This window comes from Fusarium keratoplasticum, chromosome 8 (assembly GCF_025433545.1).
Source record: "Fusarium keratoplasticum isolate Fu6.1 chromosome 8, whole genome shotgun sequence".
Lineage (NCBI taxonomy): Eukaryota > Fungi > Ascomycota > Sordariomycetes > Hypocreales > Nectriaceae > Fusarium > Fusarium keratoplasticum.
The window spans coordinates 50,085-62,194 of record NC_070536.1 but is presented as its reverse complement, the minus strand read 5'-3'; the positions used below and the strand labels follow the sequence as shown (position 1 = coordinate 62,194).

The window sequence follows — 12,110 nt, the reverse complement described above, 5'->3', positions numbered from 1 at the left end:
CTAATCCAATACTTAATAACCTATATTTCTAAGACTAAGTTCTTTCTCGCCTTCTATGCAGTATTTTAGGCCACTATAACGGAGAAAAATATTAAGTCGGCCTTTAGAGGGGCCGGGCTTATTCCGCTTAACCCAGAAAGCATAGTATCGAAGCTTAATATATAGCTATATATGCTAATGCTAGTCGAGGAGGAGACTGGCCCCTCTACTACTTAGGTTTTAAAGACGCTAAAGATTATCCTTAAGGCCGAATCTTAGTCTAAATACCTCGATAGATGAATTAAAAGGCATTAAAGTAGCTCTTTAGAGTTAATTCTAGAAGTATTAAAGTATTTTTCTAAGGGAATAAAGGTAATAATACATAAGAATACCTTATTAAAGGCAAAGAACCATGACCTTCGATAAGTAAATGACCTATTAAGCCGACGCTGGAAGGCAAAAAGGATTAGATTGCAGAAAGGAGGAGTAATAATAATAGGGGAAGTAAGGGAAGCAATTAATTAGATGAGTATAGATGGGTAGGTAGAGGGCGAATCGTCGAGAAGTGGTGGTTAAGGAGGGTTAGCGCGACGGAAGGAAAGGCGCTATAGAGGATGCGGAAAGATAGGATATAATATAAGAATATATTAGATAGTTATAGTAATATCTGAAGAAGAATACACCGATTAATTTAAGTTAATGAGATAATCTTTTGTGCTTTTATAAAAATTTCAATTGAGAGGGTGAGGATTTCTAATCCACTCGCTTATTTAATCCACTTGCTTATCATATACGTTAGGGTAGCTATAAAGATAAAAAGAGTATTACTATAAATCTAACTCTTTATAAAATATAAAAATATTTTTTTTAGATTTTTAAAAAAATTTTATTATACAAAAATAGCTATTTATATAGTGTGAATATACTTTTTTCTAAACTACTAATATATTTCATAAGCAAGTGCAACAGATAAGCAAGTGCAACAAAAATCCCTCACCTTATATCTTCTCTATTTGATCAATTGATTTATAATCACCCAACATATCAAGCCCTAGTAATAAGGCTAGAATGCTTCTAGCACTTCAAGCTATTTAAAATAACCTAAAATTAAGTCTCCGATGGGCTGCTATTATCTATAAGGTCTATTATTAGACCTTATATCACCGATAGCAAGGCATTCAATCTCGACGTGATACTATCCAGAAATCACGTCGGCTATCTGATCTAGAGGAATAGATCCTTATTTACTTTATTCTCGATTTAGATTCGCGAGGATTTCCCCCCCGGCTTCGTGGTGTAAAGGAAATGGCTAATTAATTACTTGCCGACCGCGATGCGCCACCTATTGGCACGCATTGGGCTTTAAACTTCATTAAGCAATACTAAGAGCTTAAGATATGTTTTTTTCGGAAATATAATTACTAGAGAGCTAAGTATAAAGATCTAACTATTATCCGCGATTAGTTTCGGCTTATGGCAAATATAATCGCGAAGTATGGCATCTGATTAGATAATATCTATAACTTTAATGAGACTAGCTTCCTTATGGGCATGATTGCAAGCGGAATAGTTATCATAGGCTCAGAAAGGCATTTAAAGCTAAAATTAGTGTAGCTTAGAAACCGGGAATGGATTATGGTTATTTAAGCGATTAATGCGGAAGGCTAGGCGATCTAACCGTTTATTATCGGTGCGGGCTAATATCACCTCGCCAACTAGTACCGAGAAAATAATTTGTTGGAGAAACAGAACACACCACACCACACAGCCAGATCTTCGCGTTTCCCTTTCGTGACCTTTTCAAAAGAGGGATCTCACGCACTGTCTCGTGATCTCAATAACATAGAAAATAGTAAGGGCAAATGATCAATTGATAGCAATGATGATTACGCCGAGGAAGAAAGCCTAAAGCTCCCCTTTCTCGTCATGACCGATGAAGAAGATGATGATGATCAGAGGCCGCGGCCTCTGACCTTTTTCTACGTACAAGAAATTGCCCAACGGCCCAAAACGGCTTAGCACTCATTTTCCCCAACTCAATAACCTCCCGGGCGATTAAGCTATTGCGATGACCTAAAATGGCTAGACCGATAATAAGATTGGTCTCGAGTGGCTCAAGCACTTTGATCGATGCATAATTAATCAATTAATTAGTTCTTATTATCTCTTAATCCTTAATGGCCATGAAAGCCACTAGTCTATTAAATTCGAGAGATATTATGAGGAAAAGAAGATTATTTAGCTTTATATGCTACCTTATTTATCTCATTTACTCTAGCCTCTTAATATTAGGTGCTTTAGCGTGCTAAAGTAAGCTTATGGTCGAGAAATAGAGTGATTGATTAGATACTTTATAACCCACGTTTTAAAGACTGAGTTCTTTCTGGCCTTCTATATAGCACACGAGGCCATTATGATTAAAAGAAATATTAGGGGGGCTTTTAAAGGAGCTAGCTTTGTTCCTCTTAACCTAGAAATTGTGGTCTTAAAGCTTGATGTATAGCTATGGACTTTAATGCCTGCCGAGGAGGGGGCTGAACCCTTAACCCCTTGGATCTCAAGGACCCTAAAGACTATGCTTGAGGCTGGATCTTAGTCTAAATACCTTGAAAGATGGATTAGAAGGTATTAAAGTAGCTCTCTAGAGTTAATCCTTAAAGCTCTATAGTCCCTTGCAAAAGGAATAAAGGCTATTATGTATAAGGTTGCCTTATTGACTACTGAGGTTAAAGATCTTCGAGAGGTAAATGAGATATTAAGCCAGCGCCGGAGGGTAAAAAGGACTAGACTATAGCGAAGAGGGGTAATAATAATAGAGGAAGGCAGGTAAGTAATTAATCAGATGGATATTAATGCATAGGTAGTGGCCGAATCGTCGAGGAGTGGTAGTCGAGGAAGGTCGGTCGGACCGGGTATTCGGCGCTGTGGTATATGCAGTAAGCCCAGCTATAATGCAAGGACCTATTAGGCAGTGATTGAGATATCTAGGGAAGAGTATAGCGAGTAGTTTTAATTAATTAAATAGTTTATAGTGTTTTTCTTGTGATCTCTAGTAGGAAGGTTAGGATTTTTATTGCACTTGCTTATCTGTTGCACTTGCTTATGAAATACGTTATATAAGGAATTTTTCTAAAAATTCTAAAAAATTAGAATAAGGTTTAGACCTTATAATAAGCTTATATATAAGCTCTAAGTATTATATGTTTTAATTTGGATTTTTTAGAATTTCTTAAAGTAATTTTAAAAATAGTAGAAATCTTACTATAGGGTAATTTAAGACACTTGCTTGACTAAGACACTTGCTATGCATATATGTTACTAGTTAAATAAGCATATTAATTAGTAAGACTTATTTCTTAAATTATAACTTTAAAAAATACTTTTAAGTATTTAAATTAAACCTAAATATTTAAAAATTAAAATTAAGTTATTTATAATATAATAAATTATATTTATTAACGTATATGATAAGCGAGTGAGCCAGGCAACCGAGTCAGCCAAAAATCCCTCAACCTACATTATCTCTATTTAATCAATTAATTCTTAACCGCCCAGCATGTCACAGTCTAATTATGAGGCCAGAATGCTTCTTGCCCTTCAGGCCCTTCAAAATAACCCAAGACTTAGTATCCGGCGCGCTGCAGAAATATATACTATTAATCATTATACTTTACGTCGCCGGCAGACTGGCATCCAATCTCAACGCGATACCTTTAATAAATCGCGTCGCCTATCTGATCTAGAGGAATAGATCCTTATTCACTTTATTCTCGACCTAGATTCGCGAGGATTTCCCCCCCGGCTTCGTGGTGTGAAAGAAATGGCTGATCAATTGCTTGCCGACCGCGACGCGCCACCTATTGGCACGCGTTGGGCTTCAAACTTCGTTAAGCGACACTAAGAGCTTAAGACGCGTTTTTTTCGGAAATATGATTACTAGAGAGCTAAGTGCGAAGATCTAACCATTATCCGCGATTGGTTTCGGCTTGTGGCGAATACAATCGCGAAGTATGGCATCCGATCAGATAATATCTATAACTTTGACGAGACTGGCTTTCTTATGGGCATGATTGCAAGCGGAATAGTTATCATAGGCTCAGAAAGGCATTTAAAGCCGAAATCAGTGTAGCCTAGAAACCGGGAATGGATTATGGTTATTTAAGCGATTAATATAGAAGGCTAGGCGATCTAGCCGTTTATCATCGGTGCAGGCCAATATCACCTCGCCAACTGGTACCGAGAAAGCAACCTCCCGGGCGATTGGGCAATTACAATGACCCAAAATGGCTAGACCGATAACGAGACCGGTCTCGAGTGGCTGAAGCACTTTGACCGATGCACAACCAATCGATCAATTGGATCCTATCGTCTCTTGATCCTTGATGGCCATGAAAGTCACCACTCTATCGAATTCGAGAGATATTATGAGGAAAAGAAGATCATCCGGCTTTGCATGCCACCTTATTCATCTCATCTACTCCAGCCTCTTGACGTCGGGTGCTTTAGCGTGCTAAAGCGAGCTTATGGTCGAGAAATAGAGCGATTGATCAGATGCTCTATAACCCACGTTTCAAAGACTGAGTTCTTTCCGGCCTTCCACGCTACACACGAGGCCACTATGACGGAGAGAAATATTAAGGGGGCTTTTAAAGGAGCTGGCCTTATTCCCCTTGACCCAGAAATTGTGGTCTCGAAGCTTAATGTGCAGCTACGGACTCCAACGCCGGCTGAGGAGGGATCTGAGCCCTTGACCTCTTGGGTCTCAAAGACCCCAAGGACTATGCTTGAGGCCGGATCTCAATCTAAATACCTTAAAAGACGAATCAGAAGGCACCAAAGCAGCTCCCTAGAGTCAATCCTTGAAGCCCTGAGGTCTCTTGAGAAGGGGACAAAGGCAGTTATGCATCGGGTTGCCTTACTAGCTGCTGAGAACAAAGACCTTCGGGAGGCAAATGAGATACTTAGTCGGCGCCGGAGGGCAAAAAGAACCCGGCTACAGAAAAGAGGGGTTATAACGGTAGAGGAAGGAAGGCAGGCAATTAATCAAATGGATGCTGATGCGCAGGTAGTGGCTGAATCATCGAGACGTAGTGGTCAAGGAAGGTCGGCGCGACCGGGTGTTCGGCGTTGTGGTATCTGCGGCCAACCCGGCCATAATGCAAGGACCTGTCAGGTAGTGATTGAGACATCTGGGGAAGAGTATAGCGAGTAGTTTTAATTGATCAAATGGTTTATAGTGTTTTTATTGCGATTTCTAAAAGAGAGGTTAAGAAAAGTGGCTCACTCGGTTGCCTGGCTTACTCGCTTATCATATACATTATATTTTAATTATAATTATTTTATTAAATTTAATATTAAATTAAAGTTAAAAATAAATAGTATTATTAATTCTTATAAGTCTTTATAATAAAGAATTTTTAATATTTTTATATATTATCTTTAAAATAACTATTTTCTTAAATAGCTTATAAAAAATCTTTTAAAATTATTATAATTATAATTCCTTAGGTTATATAAAGCTAGGTAAGTAAAATAGTTATATTATATTAAAGCGTATTTAAATTAAAATAATAATAATTATAATAAAGGATAAAAGATTCTTTTATATTCCCCTACTAAGAAGGCTAGGATATATAAACCTATTATTACACGAGCTTAAATAAAGCTATATAATATTTTTTATCCCTTTTATAAAGTATTTATTTTAACTATTATCTTATCCTACTTGCCTCTTTTCTTAAATACTATAAGACCTTTGCTGTTATATCTTTTTAAGGTAGCCAGCCATAACCTGTGAAATAGCAATCCATCAAGACCAAATTGTGACGCGGCGTAACGACTCTCGTCATACCAGTCAGTGCAGCTGACGCCTAATCCCCGAGAGGATAAGCATGCAGAACCTGCCCATAGTAAAGCTCCGAGTCTTTGGAAGCAAGAAAAACATAGCTGGGTGCAACCTCGCTGGGCTGTCCAGGACGACCGAGCTGAGACCCCTGGCCGAACCCTTCCATCTGCTCTGCTGGTCTGGAAGACGGCTGAAGGGGGGTATGCACAGGGCCCGGAGCGATCGCATTGACCCTGATGCCCTTTGAAACGAGCTGCTTGGCGAGGGACTGGGTAAAGGACGTGATTGCGCCTTTGGTGGATGCGTAGTCGACCATCGAGGCTGTACCCCTAAAGGCCACCGTGGACGTCGAGTTGATGATTCTGCAGATGTTAGTCCTGGATGGTGAAGACAGAGACCGCCATTGACTCACGAGCCGCCAGTCTCCATGTGATGAAGAGCATATTTGGTAATGGCAAACATCTGCAGAATGTTGCTGCGAAAGGTGCTCTCAACCTTATCCAAGTCGATATCCTTCAAGTCACTGCACATGATCTGCTTGGATGCGTTGTTGACGAGGATGTGTATCTTGCCGTACTCGTCGACGTGCTTCTGGACCGCCTTTTGGCACGTCTCATTGTCCATGAGGTTGCCGGCGATGAGCACGCACTTGCGGCCCTCTTCCTCAACCATCTTCTTGGTGTCCTCGGCGTCATTTTGCTCTTCTGGGAGGTACACGATGCTCACATCTGCACCCTCACGCGCAAAGAGGACGGCGACTGACCGTCCAATTCCAGAACTGGGTCTGTCAGCATCGTGAGAGAGAGAGATTGAATACCAAGAACCTACTCTCCGCCTGTGATCAGAGCCTTACTATCTTGGAGCTTGTTGGCAGCGCGGTATTCGTGGAACTTGTCTTTGCCTTCAAGCTTTGTAGACTCGCTAGTCGGCTTCATGTCCCTCTCTGTGCTGCAAGGGGGCAGTTAGACAATCGGGTAATATGGAGCACCAATAGAGCAGGGCGGGCACACCCTGGAAGGTCCTGGGCCTGCTTCTCCGGAACAGGCTTGAATTGACCACCTTCTGCAGACATTTTGGCGCAGACGTGAAATGAAGATCTAAAGATGTATGGTCTGTTGAGTATCCGGACAAAGGTGGGCTGAAGAACGAGTCGACGGACGAGGAATGGAGAGGCCATGCGAAAATGCAAGAAATGATCTTGTTTTTTTTTTCTGACACTCACAAAAAAGTCAATCAATCGGGCCAGTTCCCTTGATAATGTATGGGCCGCTGATACTCATGATGTCAAAGTTGTCTCAGGATTGCAGTGTGGGGTGAAGCCACCATGATGCTGTTATGAGGCAAAGCTAAAACAACAAAGAGCTGCATGTGCGGCTATATTTACATCACGAGTATTTCTCAATTACCATTTTCGACACACAACTGGATGTGGTGCGTCACCCAAGCTGTCGTCTGTCGTCAACATGAGAACATTGACATTGCCAAGCAAGTCTCCCTCGATACCGAGGTATCCTCTCCATATTTCTGTAAGGGGGTGTCTCTTGTTAAAAAAAACCCCCTTGTTAATTATGATATCGCAGTCATCGTCGAACCAGAAGTGGCTTAGGAAAGACCAGGCTATGGCTCGACGCCCAAGAGTAGCTTGGTGTAATGCCCTTCCCATGTCCACCCAATAGTTCTGGCGTAGCTATCTATATCAATTCGTACGCATGATATCTTAGAAACTCTAGGCATGAAACTGGTTGAGCCTTCTGAGAAATTGAAAGACAGCCCACAGCAGTTATCCCTTGGCAACATGCCATCTTCAACGCGCATAGTCAGAAGAGCGACTTGTGCAAATACTAGTCCACCATTGAACATCGCAAGCCATACTTCTCTTACAGCGTGGACGTCTAGCTCACGATCTATAGTTGATAACCGATCCAAAAGTATCGGACTGCCCCCAGATACCCTCTCTCAGACAAGAAAGCTGCACAATCTGCGAATGGTCCACGAATAGGTTGACGTCGCCCCCAAACTCTCGAACGTACCAGTTAAACACCTTCGGATCCGCAGCCTCAAACATGACCTTTTCCCCTGGCAGCTCCTTCAGGACCTGTTGGATCACGTCTGTCCTCCAGCTTGCAACATTCTCCGTGATGCCCTCGCTCTCAATCATGATGCGTTCGACGCCCGCGTCGATGAACCTTTTTCCCATGGTGATCATCTTAGAAGGATCTGACGTTCCCAGAGACGACAGCTCCGAGGCTTCCGTGTCACCTCCTGCTCCGAACTGGATTCCGCACTCTGGTTTGGCGATGAGGCCTTCTGAATGGACCTTTTCGACTATTCGGACCCAGTCATCTTGTGGGATGGACAGGAATCCTGCCGAAATCTCGACCACATCGAAACCAAGCTGTTTGCACTTCTTCAGATACCGGTCCACAGCCCACGGTGGATCAGACTGCAGAAGGATGTGCTCCATCCAGCCGCCCTATCACCAGAATGTTAGCCAGTGCACACGTTTGACGGAGGTAGCATACATACCGTGGATACGTAGACGTCGTGCTGGTGGGCAAGGTCAATGAGTTCCTTGAGCTTATCTTCAGGGAACAAAGCAAAGGAGCCTCCAGCAAACTTGAGGCCATCTACATGATGCCCCATTCTAGCACCTGTCAGTTACCAAAGTTTGTCCCATTACTCCCTTGATCTAGAAAGAGAGAACCTTACGTTTCGAGAACATCTTGCAGATACCGCTTCCCCATAGCCGAGTAATAAGGACCCCGAATCTCTGTGACGCCAATCGACCTGGGCTTTGGCGGGCGCGCATTATGACGGACGAACCCAAACCCATTCTCCTTGTCTTCCAAGAGAATAGGCCCAGGAGCTCGTAGCGAGCGTGATGTTGACAAGGATCGAGAAAAGACCCTTGGCACACAGGCCGAAGGTCGCCATGCGGATTTGACAAGACTTGTGAAAAACATCATAAAAGCAGTAAAAACACACTTGTCAATAATAACTAAGGTTTTAATTAAGTTTAACGTTCATTGCTAGGGAGTCGAGGCCGCGAATGGAACTCTATATCAATAACCGAAGTCGTACAATGATATCATGATGATGCAAATTTGTAAACTGCGGGGATTGCTGTCTGTGGTATTAAAGCCGACATAATTGCGTCATCTGGTGAACGGCGAGAGATTATCAGATCATTAACTTCCTGATTCTTCTATATGCCCATCCCGCCACACGGGTTAAGGAAAAACAAGATACTATAAAATCAGTGATTGAGAAAAGGCTGTATCGTAAAATTGTCCCTGATATCTAATAAAATATCATATGAAATATCGCTAGGAACTAGGAAAAGATTAACTTTTAGGACTTAGTATACCTCTATAAGAGCCCAAGTAATATTAAAACAGATCTCCGCCATGTCATCATGATGGTGGTGAAAAAATCCTAAGACTTTTTCAAGGTCGTTGAGCAAGTAGATGCATTATTTCTCCAAGATTCTCCCGAGCCAGCCTGTATAAGGCTGGCTCTGCATGGCTTCTCTTCCACATTGCACACCCCATCATGGACCCCGACGTCGTCAAGGAGATTTCCACCTACCTCAGTGGCTATTTCGCCGGACCAAGGGACTGAGCCTAATATGTACTGCTCAATTTTGTAAGCGACCTCCCTGGCAGGCTTCTCGATGCCTATGGGCGATTACGCAGGGCGCCTTGATGACATCATCGAGCTCAGAAGGCAACAGGGAAAGGCTAGGGTTTCAGCTTAAAAGTTATTAATTTTATTACGTTAGTAGAATACCACTGTTTAAACTACGGAGCGGCCGACCTAAGTTGTCTCTTCCTTAGCTAGAGTAGGCTGCTCTTGTTGGATTGGGACTTGTATAATAGCTTAGAAGGTTGTTATTGTTAGAAATTCACTACTGAGCCAAAAAGCATAGCGCGCCACTTTAGTTAGTGTTACCGCAACCTATAGCTATTTTAATAGTTATATGCCTCTAATAGCTGGCTGGGTAATCTCTAGCTCTGCGGCGGACTAGGCCTAATTAATAAGGCTATATTATAGCCTAAAAGAAAAAAAAAGAAATATTATTAAAAATAATTTAATTTTAACATATATAATAAGCAAGTATTATAGATAAGCGAGTATTATAAAAATCCTAACCCTCCTTAGGAATATTATAATAAAAATACTATAAATTATCTAATTAATTAAAATTACTTATTATACTCTTCCCTAGATATCTTAATTACTACCTAATAGGTCCTTATATTATGCCTAGGCTTACCGTAAATACCATAGCGCTAAATACCCAGTCCGATTAACCTCCCTCGACTACTACTCCTCGACGATTTAGCCATTACCTACACATCTATATCCATTTAATTAATTACTTACCTTCCTTCCTCTACCATTATTACCCCTCTTTTCTATAGTTTAATCCTTTTTGCCCTCTAGCGCTAGCTTAATATCTTATTTACCTATTAAAGGTCTTAGACCTCTGCCCTCATAAGAGCTATCTCATATATAACTACCTTTATTCCCTTTATAAGAGACTTTAATACTTTAAGAATTAACTCTAGAGAGCTACTTTAGTGCCTTCTAATTTATCTTTTAAGGTATTTAAACTAAAATTAGGCCTTAAATATAATCTTTAGGGTCTTTAAAGCCTAAGGGGTTAATAATTTAGCTACCTCCTTAATTAGTATTAGTATTTATAGCTAAATATTAAGCTTTAAGACTATAATTTCTAAGTTAAGAGGAATAAAATTAGCTCCTTTAAAAGCCCCCTTAACATTTCTTTCTATTATAATAGCCTTATATATAGTATAGAAGGCTAGAAAAAACTTAGTCTTTAAAATATAGGTTATAGAGTATTTAATTAATTGCTTTATTTCTTAACTATAAGCTCGCTTTAGTATATTAAAATATCTAATATTAAGGGGCTAGAGTAAATAAGATAAATAAGGTAATATATAAAGCTAGATAATTTTTTTCTTTTTATAATATCTCTTAAATTTAATAAAGTAATAACTTTTATAGCTATTAAGAATTAAGAAATAATAAGAACTAATTAATTAATTAGCTATATACTAATTAAAATACTTAAGCTACTTAAGACTAATCTTATTATTAATCTAGCTATTTTAAGTTATTATAATAGCCTAATCGCCCAGGAGGTTACTTTCTTAGTACTAATTAGCGAGGTAATTTGTTGGAGAAACAGAACACACCACACCACACAGCCAGATCTTCGCGAATTCCTTTCGTGACCTTTCAAAAGAGAGATCTCACACACTGTCTCGTGATCTCAATAACATAGAAAATAGTAAGGGCAAATAATTAATTGATAGTAATAATGATTACGCCGAGGAAGAAAGCCTAAAGCTCCCCTTTCTCGTTATAATCAATAAAAAAGGTTATAATGATTAGAGGCCGCGGCCTCTGACCTTTTTCTACGTATAAGAAATTGCCCAACGGCCCAAAACGGCTTAGCACTTATTTTCCCCAACTCACAGCTCCCCACGAGGCTTTGATACCTGTCCTCATAGTCCTAAAAGCCTCGTTAAACTTATCCCCCCTTACTTCACGTATTATTCCCATTGCGCCTCACCTAGCGCCGCGCCCGCCATATGACTATTCTAGATTAATTAATTAAGTGTCCTTGCTCTTCTGCCGTTTCTTTATCCTCTCGTCTTAGCTCTCTTTTAACACCGCAGTAGGTATCTAAGGCTAGGCGGCAATGGCCAGAATCTTATCCCACTAGGAGGGTCTTACTATCCCGCCAGGGAGGTAAGTAGCATAATTGCCGGTCAGTAATCATTACGTAGGCCAGCCACGCACTATGCTGAGCCAACTCTTTTCCCCTGGGTTGACTGATATGATCTTTATCCCCGCCTTAATCGCCTTCCGCTTTAATATAGCTTCCTTATCGGTCTTGTAGTCTAAGTAAATAAAATCTTCGGCTCCGCGGATATAAGGTCTTTCTTTAATAATAAAGGGACGCCTATCTCTAGTTTAACCCTATCCATAGTTAATTATTATTTGATTAGATAGACCTAGTGGCTTCTATCCCATAGTCATATCTTTTATACCCTTAGATAAGGAGGGGCTCCCGGTCTGCTGGTACTTAGAGCTACTGTTCGACGAAGGTCATGGCTACTTCGGAGTCCCTAGGGATAGATTACTGAGGGGCTTGCTTGGGGTCCAAGGCTAATCCTTTTAATCAGGAGGTGCAAGAGTCGAGGATTTATTGGCTTGCTTTTGAACCCTGGGTCTTAGGCCGATCGACTTCTTT

General features: G+C 40.7%; 2 protein-coding genes across 2 annotated transcripts; both read right to left on the bottom strand.

The window, feature by feature from the left end:
• Positions 1 to 5,849: 5,849 nt before the first annotated feature.
• On the bottom strand, positions 5,850 to 6,896 carry NCS57_00981400 (putative oxidoreductase YhdF; the record flags this gene model as incomplete). Its single annotated transcript, XM_053059575.1, has 4 exons — positions 5,850 to 6,186; positions 6,237 to 6,602; positions 6,653 to 6,772; positions 6,835 to 6,896. The coding sequence occupies 4 exons, from the start codon at positions 6,894 to 6,896 to the stop codon at positions 5,850 to 5,852; spliced, it is 885 nt and encodes a 294-aa protein (XP_052909969.1).
• An 825-nt stretch (positions 6,897 to 7,721) lies between these two features.
• NCS57_00981300 (uncharacterized protein) lies at positions 7,722 to 8,787 on the bottom strand (the record flags this gene model as incomplete). Its single annotated transcript, XM_053059574.1, has 3 exons — positions 7,722 to 8,297; positions 8,351 to 8,468; positions 8,534 to 8,787. 3 exons carry the CDS (start codon positions 8,785 to 8,787, stop codon positions 7,722 to 7,724), a joined length of 948 nt encoding a protein of 315 aa, XP_052909968.1.
• Between the last annotated feature and the right edge of the window lie 3,323 nt (positions 8,788 to 12,110).